This window comes from Thermobia domestica, chromosome 8, assembly GCF_964235325.1.
Source record: "Thermobia domestica chromosome 8, izTheDome1.hap1.1, whole genome shotgun sequence".
NCBI classification, from domain to species: Eukaryota; Metazoa; Arthropoda; class Insecta; order Zygentoma; family Lepismatidae; genus Thermobia; species Thermobia domestica.
The window spans coordinates 7,884,616-7,898,185 of NC_137461.1; the positions used below are offsets into that span (position 1 = coordinate 7,884,616).

At 37.2% G+C, this 13,570-nt stretch overlaps 1 protein-coding gene across 4 annotated transcripts in view; it reads right to left on the minus strand.

Annotated features, from left to right (window-relative positions):
• Nucleotides 1-13,570, minus strand: part of LOC145692671 (phospholipid-transporting ATPase ABCA3-like) — a 354,108-nt gene that overhangs the window by 271,775 nt on the left and 68,763 nt on the right. For all 4 annotated transcript variants that reach the window (XM_081768050.1, XM_081768051.1, XM_081768048.1 and 1 more), the window contains 2 exons: nucleotides 7,448-7,667; nucleotides 1,358-1,537 (listed from right to left, as the gene is read on the minus strand). In XM_081768050.1, coding sequence (XP_081624176.1) covers nucleotides 1,358-1,537; nucleotides 7,448-7,667 — 400 coding nt within the window. The remainder of the gene's footprint in view (nucleotides 1-1,357; nucleotides 1,538-7,447; nucleotides 7,668-13,570) is intronic.

Consider the following 13,570-nt stretch of genomic DNA (forward strand, 5'->3'; position numbering starts at 1 on the left):
AGGTGGTCCCCGAAACTCCACTCGGATTTCTCGGGACTTATAGAATGTTGATTTGCCATTATTCCACACACATGTACCACTTTTATCTCTCTCAGACAATTTTGTGCCATTTTGTGTGCGAAATAACGAAAAACGTAGATTTACGGCATCGGCGGCAGCCATTTTCGAATATGGCGATTGAAGCTACACTTGGATTTCCTGGGATTTAGTATGTTGAGTGGACCTCTATTTCACACATTTCTGCCAATTTTTATCTCTTTATGAATTTTTTCCACCATTTAATTTAATTTGCCTACACTAGTAAGCTTGTTCCAATTTGATTCTTACTTTATTCTGGATAGCTATTAATTTATCTTTGTCGATTTATATAGTATGTTTGAATTAGAATGAGTGTTCTGATGTTGTACGCGGTTCGTACCCGAATAATAGAAAAGAGATTAATACTTGCTCCACTTTCCACAAAAGTGTTGATCATTCTGGAAAATGGTTAACCATTTTTCTAAATCAGATTGAACGAAAAAATAGGAAGCGATGTATAAATTTATTCATTTGTTCAACAAGTCCTATCGAGGCGCGGTTATATGCTGGAGAGTATTTTTAAGTAAAATAATATTTAAGTGCAAAATGGTAGAGGTGTATTATGCCTTGCACCGGATGTTGATCTAAGAACAATGTATGAAATACACTAAATCGTAGAATATTTTTGTCCTAAGAAGCCTTCAATGTTTTCAGCAGCTATAAAGTCGACTGTTCTTGCAACAACGTAGCGTGAAGCTAGTTCTCTTGCTACTACTGAATTTATTTCGTCCCTCTTCACTTAGGTTGAATTTATCTCGTCCCGATCGAACTGTTGAAAGTTTTTCTGGTTCCTTCCCCTCTAACACGGAGATAATGTCCTTATGGTAGTCATCTTTACGTTGCTCCTTTGCTATGTTAGGTAAGACGTCGCGATCTGCAATTTATAACCAAAGATAAACAACCTCAAAGGAGATGATTGTATATAATCCACTTGAAATATTTTATATATCATTTACTCATTTACTTTCTCATATTGATAACAAATGAATGCTCTATTTCTAAAACCAAACAATATACGATAAACTTAAAATTTCGCGTCGTCTGTCAACAAAGTATCTTCTTTTAGTTACAAGTAATTGAAATAGAACTTACTTAGCTGATTAACACCTAATTGTATCGTCTCTCAGAATGAGTATAATACATTAAGAACTAGAACAAATGAAAATTCTGCATCGCAAACTTAATTACCTGCGAGTAATAATTACAATCATCAATCGATACTTTATATCCAATATTATATGTGAATTAGCGTTTTACTGATAATAATAAGGAAATTTACCTCGTTTTTCCCATACTTCAACAATTTTAATAAGAGTTAAATACATGGCAGAGTATGGTGTTAATGTCGATGCAACCTTTTTGTAAATATTCATGTTTTTATAATAGTCGTTTGTATATAATACTGTTAATAAGATGGGTAATAACCACAGCAAGACCGTCAGGTTTTCAGCATCTTTCTCTGTAAGAAAAAAGTAATAAATTAAACAAATCGATAACCCTCTCTTTTTCAAAGTCACATATGAGTGTTTATCAAGAACAAAATATCAAAAAATAAATTAATATCACATGTATTGTTGTGGATCCTAGCACAAGCATATGGGATATGCTCAGTATGAGATAAGCGTGTCACACTGTCTTCTTAGCATCGTAGTTCTATTGCCAATGGCAGTTTCATTATAACCTTTGATTGAACGGACATGATGTTTTAATACTTATTTCCTCTCATTCGTTCTTTGCTTGTCTCATAGGTTTAGGTTTCATATCAAAGTATGTATAATTATATATCAAATTAACGTTATAGCACTTGCACTTCCTTGAGAAAAGTTTTTAATGCCTGAAGTATATTAATAGGGTCCATTTGAAGAATCCATTGTACATAAAATAATTTTGTAATACATAAGCATCATCAAACATGTTAAACCATCAAATATGTAATGCATACAATGCAGCTAAAATATGTATATTAAGCGGAATATAACACACTTCATTATATAATATATTTGAAACACATGAGGCAATACCAAATGTAGCAAGCACAACATCTTCTTTTGGTGAGGAATCTCATATTTTACCGCATTATTAAGAATTGCTGCTTCCGTTTTCTTTGATATATGACACCAATATTTATGTTATTTCTTAAATTTGTTGATTTTCTTTGTCATCCAGCATACATTCTTAATTTTACTAATATCTTGAGATAAATAATATCTCCTTTCAAAAAGTCACATTAAATTGTTCTAAACACTCTGAAGCTTTCGACCTAATCTCAACGATATTGTAGGTTTGCTGTTGAATCATTCCGATTTTGTACCCATTCCCGTTTTGACTTTGTCCTTTGATTTGTTGGCTTAGTGTATTTTTCGTTAAATCATGAATATCTCCTATGAATCTCTGCGTACCCCAAAAATAAATTTATAAAGGTTACTTAAACTGAACACTACAGAAAATTCACCATGTTATTTATTGACTATTCAAAATTTCCTTTCATTTTTATTATATTAATTAACGTAATTTTAACATAATTTGCCGACCCCTAATCTTGCACTTGTTCTAATTTGCATAATTTGTACACTTTTCAGAAAGTAACACTTTATTATTGTCGGTTACTAATGGTGGTTTCCTCTAGCGTACTGGCTAACATTGTCGTTTCTTATGCGAGCGATTCTGAGTTTGATTTCCTGTCCAGACACTCACAAGGAACCCCTCTGAGTGCGAGGTCGGGAAAGCAAGAAATCGTTGGTGGCATTAAAAGCCCCTTCCCATTAAATAATCGTATACAAAATATTAGCTGCTAATGGCCACCACAGAGGGAACCAGGAGGGCTTTATCAAAGACAGGCGCATGTGATGCAATTTCGATGCAACGCGATGGATACGAGAGAGGTGGAAGGATTGTCAATCTTTAGAAATGAATAGACAAGGCAGAGATAAGGAATACGTATTTCATGGGAAAAGCTGAACAACGACAGGGGCATAAGCCCCGAAAGTGCTGCATGCGGGTCAAAATATAAAAATACCGTCAGGCCACAAATACGGAATGCAGTCACTTTAAGATAGTCACAGTACACACACACACACACACACACACATACACACACACACACACACACACACATATATATATATATATATATATATATATATATATATATATATATATATATATCGAAAATTTAAACTCTAGTAATAGAGAATTATAACAGTGAACCACTAGTGACGTACTTACCTCAAATAATTGACATGGATGTAAAGCAAGGTCCCATTGGTGATGCAAAATCCAAACACTTATGGAACATACGTGTTGCACGTCACAAAATGTGCATCTGTCATGTTGAATAAATGGTGCAAACACACTGCAACCTTGCACCACGAGCAACGAATAAAAAACGAAAAGCCACAATGAAGATAGAGTGTGATCAAAGGCAAACTCCTTGGAGCTATAAAGCATTCAGGCAAATGCGTACAGAATCATATTGATATATTGTAGTGAACAGAACTGATGAAAGATGAGTGCATGCAGTTCAATCCGAAACAGACGGTCATGGAGTTGTTCCTGCAAACGAGCGTCCCGAAGAGCGTAACTGCAAATGGTGCGAAAGTAAGTCTTGTATACTCGAAAAAGACAAACGTCCAATGACTGAATTTGTCCAGTGGTTCTATGTGGAATGAATTTGTGTATCACACACTTTCCAGGAGGGATAGTTTCATCCAGAATATCGTGATTTTTATACGCAGAACAGGAGTCCAGCAGAAACAAGTTATTGTTACCAGCTGTGGGCCAAACGCAATGTTTATACCAAAGTCGCGGTTCCTGCAATCCCATTTTACTACTCTTGCTGGCAGTGACGTCCACATTCCCTAATGCATTTGTAAGTTCGTCCACACAGTGCCTAATCGTGGGCGGTAGAGAACTCGCAACTTCATCCAGAACAATACATAATTTGCCTGCTAACTTCCCATCTAACCGAATAATTGGCATTATGGTTTACGAGTGGGTCAAAGCATTGGCGGACGTTGTTCATGCCACAACTGTCTTGATACCACGAATAGCCAGGGTAACTTTCTTATGCATTTCCTCTTCGAATCCAGACTGGTCTGTATTGAAAACACAGTTCCTGCGGAACGTGGGAATCAACGCGTTCATCTCATTTAGAAATTCTTGTACGGACGATGTAGTTGGTTTTTCATCGGCACATTGTCGCGTTGTTTTAAATTTTTGTTATTTTACGTCTCCCTATTCTGTAGTGTTTCTTTAACTTCTTCAGCCATTCTTTGCTTGCTTGAAAGTCAGTGTACCAATAGCATGTGCACATTGAAATCCATAACGTTGTTTATCAGTGTCATGAACATCGTGTAATTCGTCCCGAGCCTCTTTGAATCGCTATCGTAACAATCTTGCTTTATCCTCCTGTGACTCCCCGTTTTTTTTTACTGCTCGATCATATTGATGTTTACTAATACGAAGTCTGTTTATAATTGTTTTCTTTTTATGACCCGGATATTCATTCATATAGGTAATAATGGTCTGTATCTTCTTCTCTGGCATTGCTTCCCCTTTCCGCCATGTACTTTGTGGGGGGGATAGTGACATCTGATATTGCTAACGACGATCCGCCTCAATATCGGTTGCTGTATCACTGTCCCTATTATATGCCTCGTCTTCATGTGCCTCCAGCTCTATGTTGTCATCACAATCCAGAGTATCTGCTATTTTGCAATCAACTGTATCGTCCTGTAAAAATGCGAGAATTTCACTAGACGCTTCTTTTTCTTTATCGAATATATCTTCTGTTCTTGGCACGTGAAATATCAACTTTGACAACTGTTGTTGGAAATACCATGCAATATTAGTCCTATTAACGATTTCCATTGCCACCTACCTTTCCTGCTACACCATCAAACAAATCACTACACTGTTGCATTTGCCACATTCGTTACTGCACATTCACGTGTTTTACTGTCCGCATCTTCCACTCTATTCGACTACCTCTCGGGCGAACCCGTCTACGTCTTGTCAACTACTAACACGCATTCGCCGTCAGTACTCAGTGGCGCTTCTGTCGCCCTTAACAACGTTTCCCAGTCGCTCCTTCAACTTCTGCTGTGACCCGAATACCATTCCTTCACTTCGTCGAATCACTTCCGGGGCTTATTCCCCCGGCCCTATCGTTGTCTAGCTTTTCCCATGAAATACGTATTCCTTCTCTTTGTCTTGTTTATTCATTTCCAAAGATTCACATTCCTTCCACCTCCCTCGTGACCATCACGTCATCCTGAAATTGCATCACTTGCGTCTGTCTTTGATAAAGCCCCAACCCCTAGTTCCCCCTGTGGTGGCCATTAGAAGCTAATATTTTGTATACGGTTATTTGATGAGAAGGGGCTTTTAATGCCACCAACGATTTCTTGCTTTCCCGACCTCGCACTCATAGGGGTTCCTTTTCAGTGAAAAGGTTTTAGTTACTCTTTCTCAAGCTAGCCTTTTTGTGTAAGTATTACATGTATGTTCCTTATTCACGTAAGGCCTTTCCAGATATCTAATACACAGCTATCAGATAGCCTATTTCCTTCCTCTTCCCCCTATATATAGTGCGCTCGCTGAGGGACGTCATCTGTAATATGTGACGAGCTTTGGATCATAGAAGACAGTGATGCTCAATAACAGAGATTAATAAAAACATTTTACTAGGATATTACTTTTCTTCCTTAACATACTTAACGTGCCAGCATGACGTTATATTTGAACACATCAGAGGTTATCTAGACAAATTAGTAGTAACTTGGAAAGAAAAATAGAACAATAATCTCCTGGATACAATAAAAGCATTACTCTTCATTTCTAGTCACAAAGTTCTTTAATATATAACCTTTGGGGTCAAATATATAGAAGTGATAGATGGGTCCAATATACGTATTTTGAAATAGGAAACCGAAGGTCGAAAACGGATAGTTCAAGCGTAATCCCATTTTAAAGTTACAGCAATTTGTGGGAACAACTACGAAGTTTCAATAACAAATGTGTTTATCAAGTTGAAATAATATGAATTATTGTGATTAACACTACATTTAAGTATGTAAGCAGCGGCTGAAAATCTGTCTTCAACATTGGGGGGAGGGCGGCGGGTAAGACCGTTGCCACAATCTTTTTTCAAGCTATATTCAAAATATTTATGAAGTTGAAAAACAATGATGAGGAGAATCATAGGAGCAGAGTTGTCTTCAACATTGAGAGTCGGGCAGATTTGAGGCTTATTCTGGGGGGAACATCAATTTCACCTAACTTTAATTTGTGGCAATCGGACACAAATAATAACATTTCTCCACAAAAAAAAAAACACATTCCAAATCGGATTATTGGGGGACAGTCCCCCCAGTTCCACGATTGGGGGGGACATGTCCCCCTCATCCTCCCGGAATTTGAGCCAGTGTATGTAAGGTTTAGTACAAACAATCTACTGCTGCACTGTACGTACCAAAAACTCACAGTAACTCTACAAAATTATGACCACCAACCTCGATTCACGTAGCATAACGCCTAAGGAAATTTTTCTTCACTCACTCAAATATCACCGGCGTCTCTTGCACACTTAACCAGGCAGCTAGGACTTAAGCAATCAAGTGCTTCTCCGATTCCATTGTCGATTCATACACCGAGGACTTGATGTGTCTTCAAAGGAAAAAATCCAGAGGGTGGAGATTCTGGAAGCATGTTGGCCATCAGATGGGACCTCCTCTTTCAATCCAATGATTAGGGAAGGTTGTTTCTAATAAGGGCGAACATCCACATTAAAGTGGGCACGTGATCCGTCGTGTTGCACCACATTCTCTTGCGGACATCAAGAAGTACAATCTTCAGTAGTTCTTTCAGTACATCACAAAGAAAAGAAGGTCCTTGGTGTATGAATTGACAGTAGAATCCAAGGATGACTTGTTTCCAAGAGTCCAAGCTGTCTACTTGATTGTACAAGAGACGCCCGGGATATTTGAGCGAGTGATGCAACATTTCCTTATGCGTTGTGCAACAGAGGTTAGTGGTCGTCACTTTGTACAGTTACGGTGAGTTTGTGGTATGTACAGTGCAGCAGTAGATTGTTTGTACTAAACCTTCCATACTCGCATGTAGTGTTATGCACAATAAATCAGATTTCATCGACTTGCTAAACAACATTTGTTATTCAAACTTTGTACACGTTTCCACAGATTTACTTCCACTTGAACCAGCCTTTTCTTCCTTCGGTTTTCTACCTCAAAATGCGTATATTAGATTCCTCTATTATCTTTATATATTTGATCCAAAAGGTGATGGACACCAGTTTTAGTACTTTCTGAAGAGCGAATAGAATTTTTTTTTAAAAAAAAACAATACTTACTTGTGGCACAAAGGCTGCTAATAAAAAGGCAAAATGCAAGTCCGGAAATAATATAGAGGAAAAGTAAGAACCATATTAGAGTAAAATCACTGCCGGTATCTCTGATATTTGTTATTACCGCAGCGTGTATTGTAATCATTATTAAGTCTAAACATAATTTGTAAACTGACCACTCGATCCATTGTAACCAATATGGCATCCCCATGATATTTTTAAGTTCCTGAAACACGAAAGTTTTTAAAGTCCTTTTAGTAGAGTAGAATATCATATTGGACTCATGGTTAGAGAAACAATAAATGCATAAAAGAGAAAAATTATATTTTTCGATTGGAAGAAAATTTCAGAAAGTACCACCTACAAACGAGCTTTCACCAGCATCAAGACTGTACACACAATTGCCTCATTCCCTCAGCTCCTGAGTAATATTTCTATTAACAAAAAACTAGGACTAGTCTTAAAGCTCACAATTAAATTAAGTTATATTTCATTATAGTTCATAAACAGCTATGAATAGTAAGAGGTATTTTAGTTTTAGTTATGGGGTCAGCACATTGGCTGGTACTACCTTTATTTCTGCAAATAAATGTAACTAATATTATTTTTCTTTAGAATTAAACTATTCGTCATTAGGTATAAAGTAAACAGAGAGTATAGTTTAAAATGCACTACGTCACTACATTTCGTTACATAAATAGATAACAAATAATCACTCCATCCATAGTTACAGTTATACAATTATACAGTTATAGTTGAAAATGTGGAAGATAATGAGGCAAAAATTACGAGATATTCTACAATATATATGAAGCAGTAGCCTTTAATACTAACGTAAAGTGCAACGAAGGACAAGGTATTGGACGTTAACAAAAATATTCTTCATTATGTGATAAAATTTAAGTTTCTTGAATTGATACGTGATATTTCATCTTTCAAATATGTTTATTGAATTTGAATCCAGACATAATCTGAAATATGCAACAACTTTAAACCTTAAAATACTCAGCACAAGTTTGATATCCGGCCTCTATAACATTATCATCACAAATCGACTAAAGTAGATATACTCCAGGGGATGACTAATTTAACTACCGACCTCTTCCCAATTTGTTTATGAAGCAACATAACTAAATTTATTATTGCTAACACTTCTACTACTACTACTATTTTTAGTTTTCATTGTTTTAGAAAGAACATATAAAGTTTCATTAGCAAATGTAGCAATGCTAACACTTCTACTACTACTACTATTTTTAGTTTTCATTGTTTTAGAAAGAACATATAAAGTTTCATTAGCAAGTGTAGCAAATGTTCTACTCCAAAACTACCTTAAATAACCTACATTTCGTATTACAACCTATTTTCATAGAATCATGTATATCATTTTTGAAGAAAAAGGTTTTTGAATATTTTTGAATGTTCTACAGAAATTATGTTCTCATGTACTGCCGTTTGTCCTATTTGATACGAAAAAAAAATCATTACAAGGAAAATATTACCTGACCTCGAATATTCAATTTTATTTACTTGTTGCATTTGATTTGAGTTTAAACTTACGTTCAGCAGTGATGTTGTATGAGATGGGGATCTACAACGTAACGTGGGATCTGAATCACATGAGGTCAAGCTGAGAATCGAACCTCGTCTTTAGAAAAATTATACGACGGCAGTCACTCCTAGCTCGATGGATTTGGAACTAACGTTGCATTATATTAGGTACCGGAAAGTAGTTGTTAAACTTGGTACGGATTTTGTGAACGGAAAGCAGTCAGAAGCGTGAACAGTTTTGACCTGAACTAACCCAGTGACGTCATAACGTCGCCATACACGTAAAGAATTTGAATGAGCTTGTTAATGAAATTCTAGTGCACTCTTGGTAGCCTTAATCATATTCAGATTCTACAGTTTTACTTTCACTGATAACACTGTTCAACATTTTTTTCACTTTTTATTTTTTACACAAACGAAAGTAGGCGTTTTTTATTGCCTTTTGGTCACAGAATGCGAAAATCGCACTTATAATTCCCTCCTGGTTCCGATTTCTGAGTAATTTAGCGTTTTATATTTTTCATATAACGTTATCGGACATTATAAGTATATTATTTGAAGTTATTGTTTTACACGGCACAAAGTGTCGTTCTTGACAAGTATTTGCTGCATATTCTACTTGGCAACGTTGTACGTTATCAACAGTTAGTGCGAGCGTCTCATGAGTCACATGAGACAATGATTGTAAGATGCAACCAGCTCCAGTTAACGTCTCTAATCGTATTCGTGGCGTGCTTCAAGCAGTAGTTTGGCAGACTGTTTGTGTTACTGGTGAACCAGCAGTTTGGAAGTAGTGAATGAGAACATTAACGCTGTTGTACATATTGTTTTCATTGCGGATTGTCAGTGATTCAAGGAAAGTGCACCAATGCTCCGCGTTTGTAAAAATTCGGTGGACAGTGTGTGCTATATATGTGCGGACGTGATTTGTGGTTCCAAGAAGCGCCCATTGACTGCTGCAGTGCGAAGAGCATATTTACTATACTTTGGATGTCGTGTTGGAGACCAGGATAAATCATGGGCTTCCCCACGTTTGTTGTACGAGTTGTTGATCTACTCTCAATGTCTGGTTGCATGGGAAGAACCTTTCTATGCGTTTTGCTGTGCCCGCCATTTCGCGTGAAGCAACAAACCATGGTACAGACTGCTACTTTTGCATGCTACCCTGCTTGAAGAAAGTTACAAATACGAAGAAGGAGAGGAAGATCGAATACCAACTGATACCATCTGTCATTCGTCCAGGGCCCATGGAGGAATGCCTGCTCCCTAAGCCCCAAGATTACGTGTTGTTTGATACGGTGTTGTTTGCCACGACACGATTTTGGTATTGTTTGCCACAGTATTGTTCTCTCTGAGTTATCTTATAAAACAATTACAAAAATTTATACATAATCGACTCATAAGTTAAGAGTTGCCAGATGACCAAATTATAATAATCAAATCTATTATATTTATAAACAGAATTCATAAAACAAAGTGTCCCAAGAACGTTATTGGGTTACTACGCTATCGGCTGTTAACGCGATAGTTAAATTTATTCAAGGTGAGTTTAAGCACTGGATATAATAATTTGTTTGTTTACAAACTCTCCAAATGCATTTTTAAAATTGTTATGACGTACAATTTGTTTGTGTTCGACTGTGTAACGAACATTATTAAATCTACGCATATCATCAGGACTACCCATAAGATGGATAGCAATCCCGACAAATGGGGACCCGAACCTTCCGGAGGGGGTGCGATATATATAGTTTCTAAAAATTTCATAACCTTTCTAGACATCAAATTAAACAAAATTATGGATTTAGCGAGCTTTTAAACACCTTTGGTGAGAGGAGGGAAATTTAGTATATTGGTAATACAAAGATTTACAGACTTTTGTATTGTTACCGGTACATGGCTATTTTCAACTCCACAAAAGAGCTCCCGAGTGGACGCTGTTTGTGTACGCGCCTTTGACCTGGGAAACCCGGATTTCATTCTCAACGCGAGCTCATGTGGTCCGGATTCGACTTTAAACTGGAGGTCCACGTTTTATATAGCCTAGATGCTGAACGGGACGCTAAAACTGAAAATCAAATCAACCCCACAGAGAATTTTAGGTCGCAGAGTTAGGTGACGCACACACTATGATATTCGTTTTATTGCAATTTCAGCGCGATCTATTTGGATAACGAGAAATTACTTCAAGTAAAATTTGGGTATTTTTGGTCGCAGAATCGGAATCTGCAATAAAATACAGGGTTTCTATTTATAACTTTTAACTTGGCTGCCGGGGCCCTATGAAGAGACTCCTGGGGACACTTGTTGTTCATAAAATATTATAGACCCCAAATATGGGTACATTCATAAGAAATTAGGTTTGTCAAATTTTTGTCACTTCAAGATATTTTAGGTCGCAGTAAGGTCGCGTACGTACGATTATAAAAAAAAAATTCGATTTCAGCGGCATCTAGTAGAATAACAACAAGGTACTTTAAATAAAATTTGCGGACTTTCGGGATTTTCGTATAAAATTTTCAAATGAAGTGAAAATGAAATAAAAATCTTTGTTTTACGTCCCACGTATATGCCGGCTAAGCTAAAGCAGATGGTAAATTAATAAAATGGTGGAATGAAGAAAGTGGAAGGAAACGGAGGAATCCGAGAAATCTCACGCACACGTGTTTGTCCAACATAAATTTCGCTTGATGCTAGCTGGCATCAAACCAAGGATAATGTTTTCAAGTTTGGACCCGGGGGCCTTATGATGAGATCCCTAGGCCACTTGTTCACAGGATTGTATGGACTCTTGAAATAGGTACATTCTTAGGTAACTAGATTTGTCACATTTTTTGTCACTTCGGTAATATTTTAGGTTGCAGTGTTAGGTGACGTACGTACAATGATATTCAAAGGACGATGTTTTGTACGATGACATTTGCGATTACAGCACCATCTATCATGATAACGAAATCATAAAATTTGCGTATATATGGTCGCAGAATCAGAGTGCGCAATAAATATAGGGTTTTTATTTAGAATTTTCAAGTTGGCTTCCGGGATCCTATGAGGGAACCCACAGGGACACTTATTGTTCACAGAATTTTATAGGCGCTTGTCATGCGTTCATTTTTAAGTCATTAAATTTGACATATTTTTGTCATTATGGAAATATTTGAGGTCGCACTTAGGTGACGTACCTACGATGATATTAAACTTTTTTCGATTACAGTGTCATCTGGTAGGATAGCAATAAAGTACTTCCAGTAAAATTTGTGTAGTTTCGGTGGCAAAATCCGAATCTGCAAAAGTAGGGATATTCATGTAAAATTTTGAAGTTGGTCCCCGGGTCAATATGATGGGACGGTGGAGATGCTTTTTTTTTTACACAATTTTATAGACTCCCGACATAGGTACACTTTTAAGTAACTACATTTGTCAATTTTTTGTAAACTTCGGAAATATTTTAGATTCCAGAGTTAGATGACGTACGTACCATGATATTCCTTTTTTGCGACTACAGCGTCATCTAGTAGGATAGCAATAAAGTACTTCCAGTAAAATTTGTGTAGTTTCGGTCGTAGAATTTGAATCTCTAATAGAAGAAGGTGGTTTCCATTGAAAATTTTCCAGTTGGTCCAAGAACCCTATGTTGGGAGCCTTGGGGATACTAGTTGTTCACAGAATTTTATAGAGCCAAACATGGATACACTCTTAACTGACTAGGTTTTGTCACATTTTTTGTCATTTCGGAAATATTTCAGGTCGCAAAGTTAGGTGAGGCAAACATATATTCCTTTACATGCAAATATAGTGGTAGTAAAAAACCAGTTGCCCTTCATATATTCATTACATGAATTGCAGGAAAATTCTATAAAGGTAAACAAGAAAGTTCTGTCGCTATTTCACCCATTACCTTCTAACATCAATGTGTCACCTAAGACTACCTGGAAAGTCATGAATAGTCCACATCAAGGTCATGGATTCCATCGAAGTGGAAATTTGTGGGCCGTGAAACGAAAAGGTATCAGGTGCATTTTGCACCTCTATTAGGGTCTTGAACTGGTGTCCTCTAAGGTAATTGTCCAAGAAATGAAACAGGTGATAATCGGACGGTGCAATGTCCGGGAAGTATGGTGGATACAATAATGTTTCCCAACCAAGGCGTAGAATGGTGCACCGGACCATCTTAGCTACGTGGAGCTTAGCTTTGTCCCGTAACACGAAGACCCCTTTGCAATTCAGAAATGCTGGATAGAGAGTTTTCAGTCTTTCTTGAACACGGCTCAACTGCTTACAGTATACAGTTGCATTGATGCTCTGACCAGCTGGTAGTAGTTCCCAATATGCGATGCCAAGAGCAGTCCCCCAAACACACAGGACGATTTTCTTCTGGTGCTGTGCTGGGTTCTGCTGTTTCGGAACCGGCTCGTGGGATGGTAACCAATGATGACGGTGCCGTGGAGCTTCGTACAGGATCTATTTCTCATCACATATGAACACCCTGTTCAGATATTGCTCCTTCCTCAGACGAGACAGCAAAGGAACACAGGTATCTGCTCGCGTCATCTTCTGGCCTGGAATCAAATCATGTGA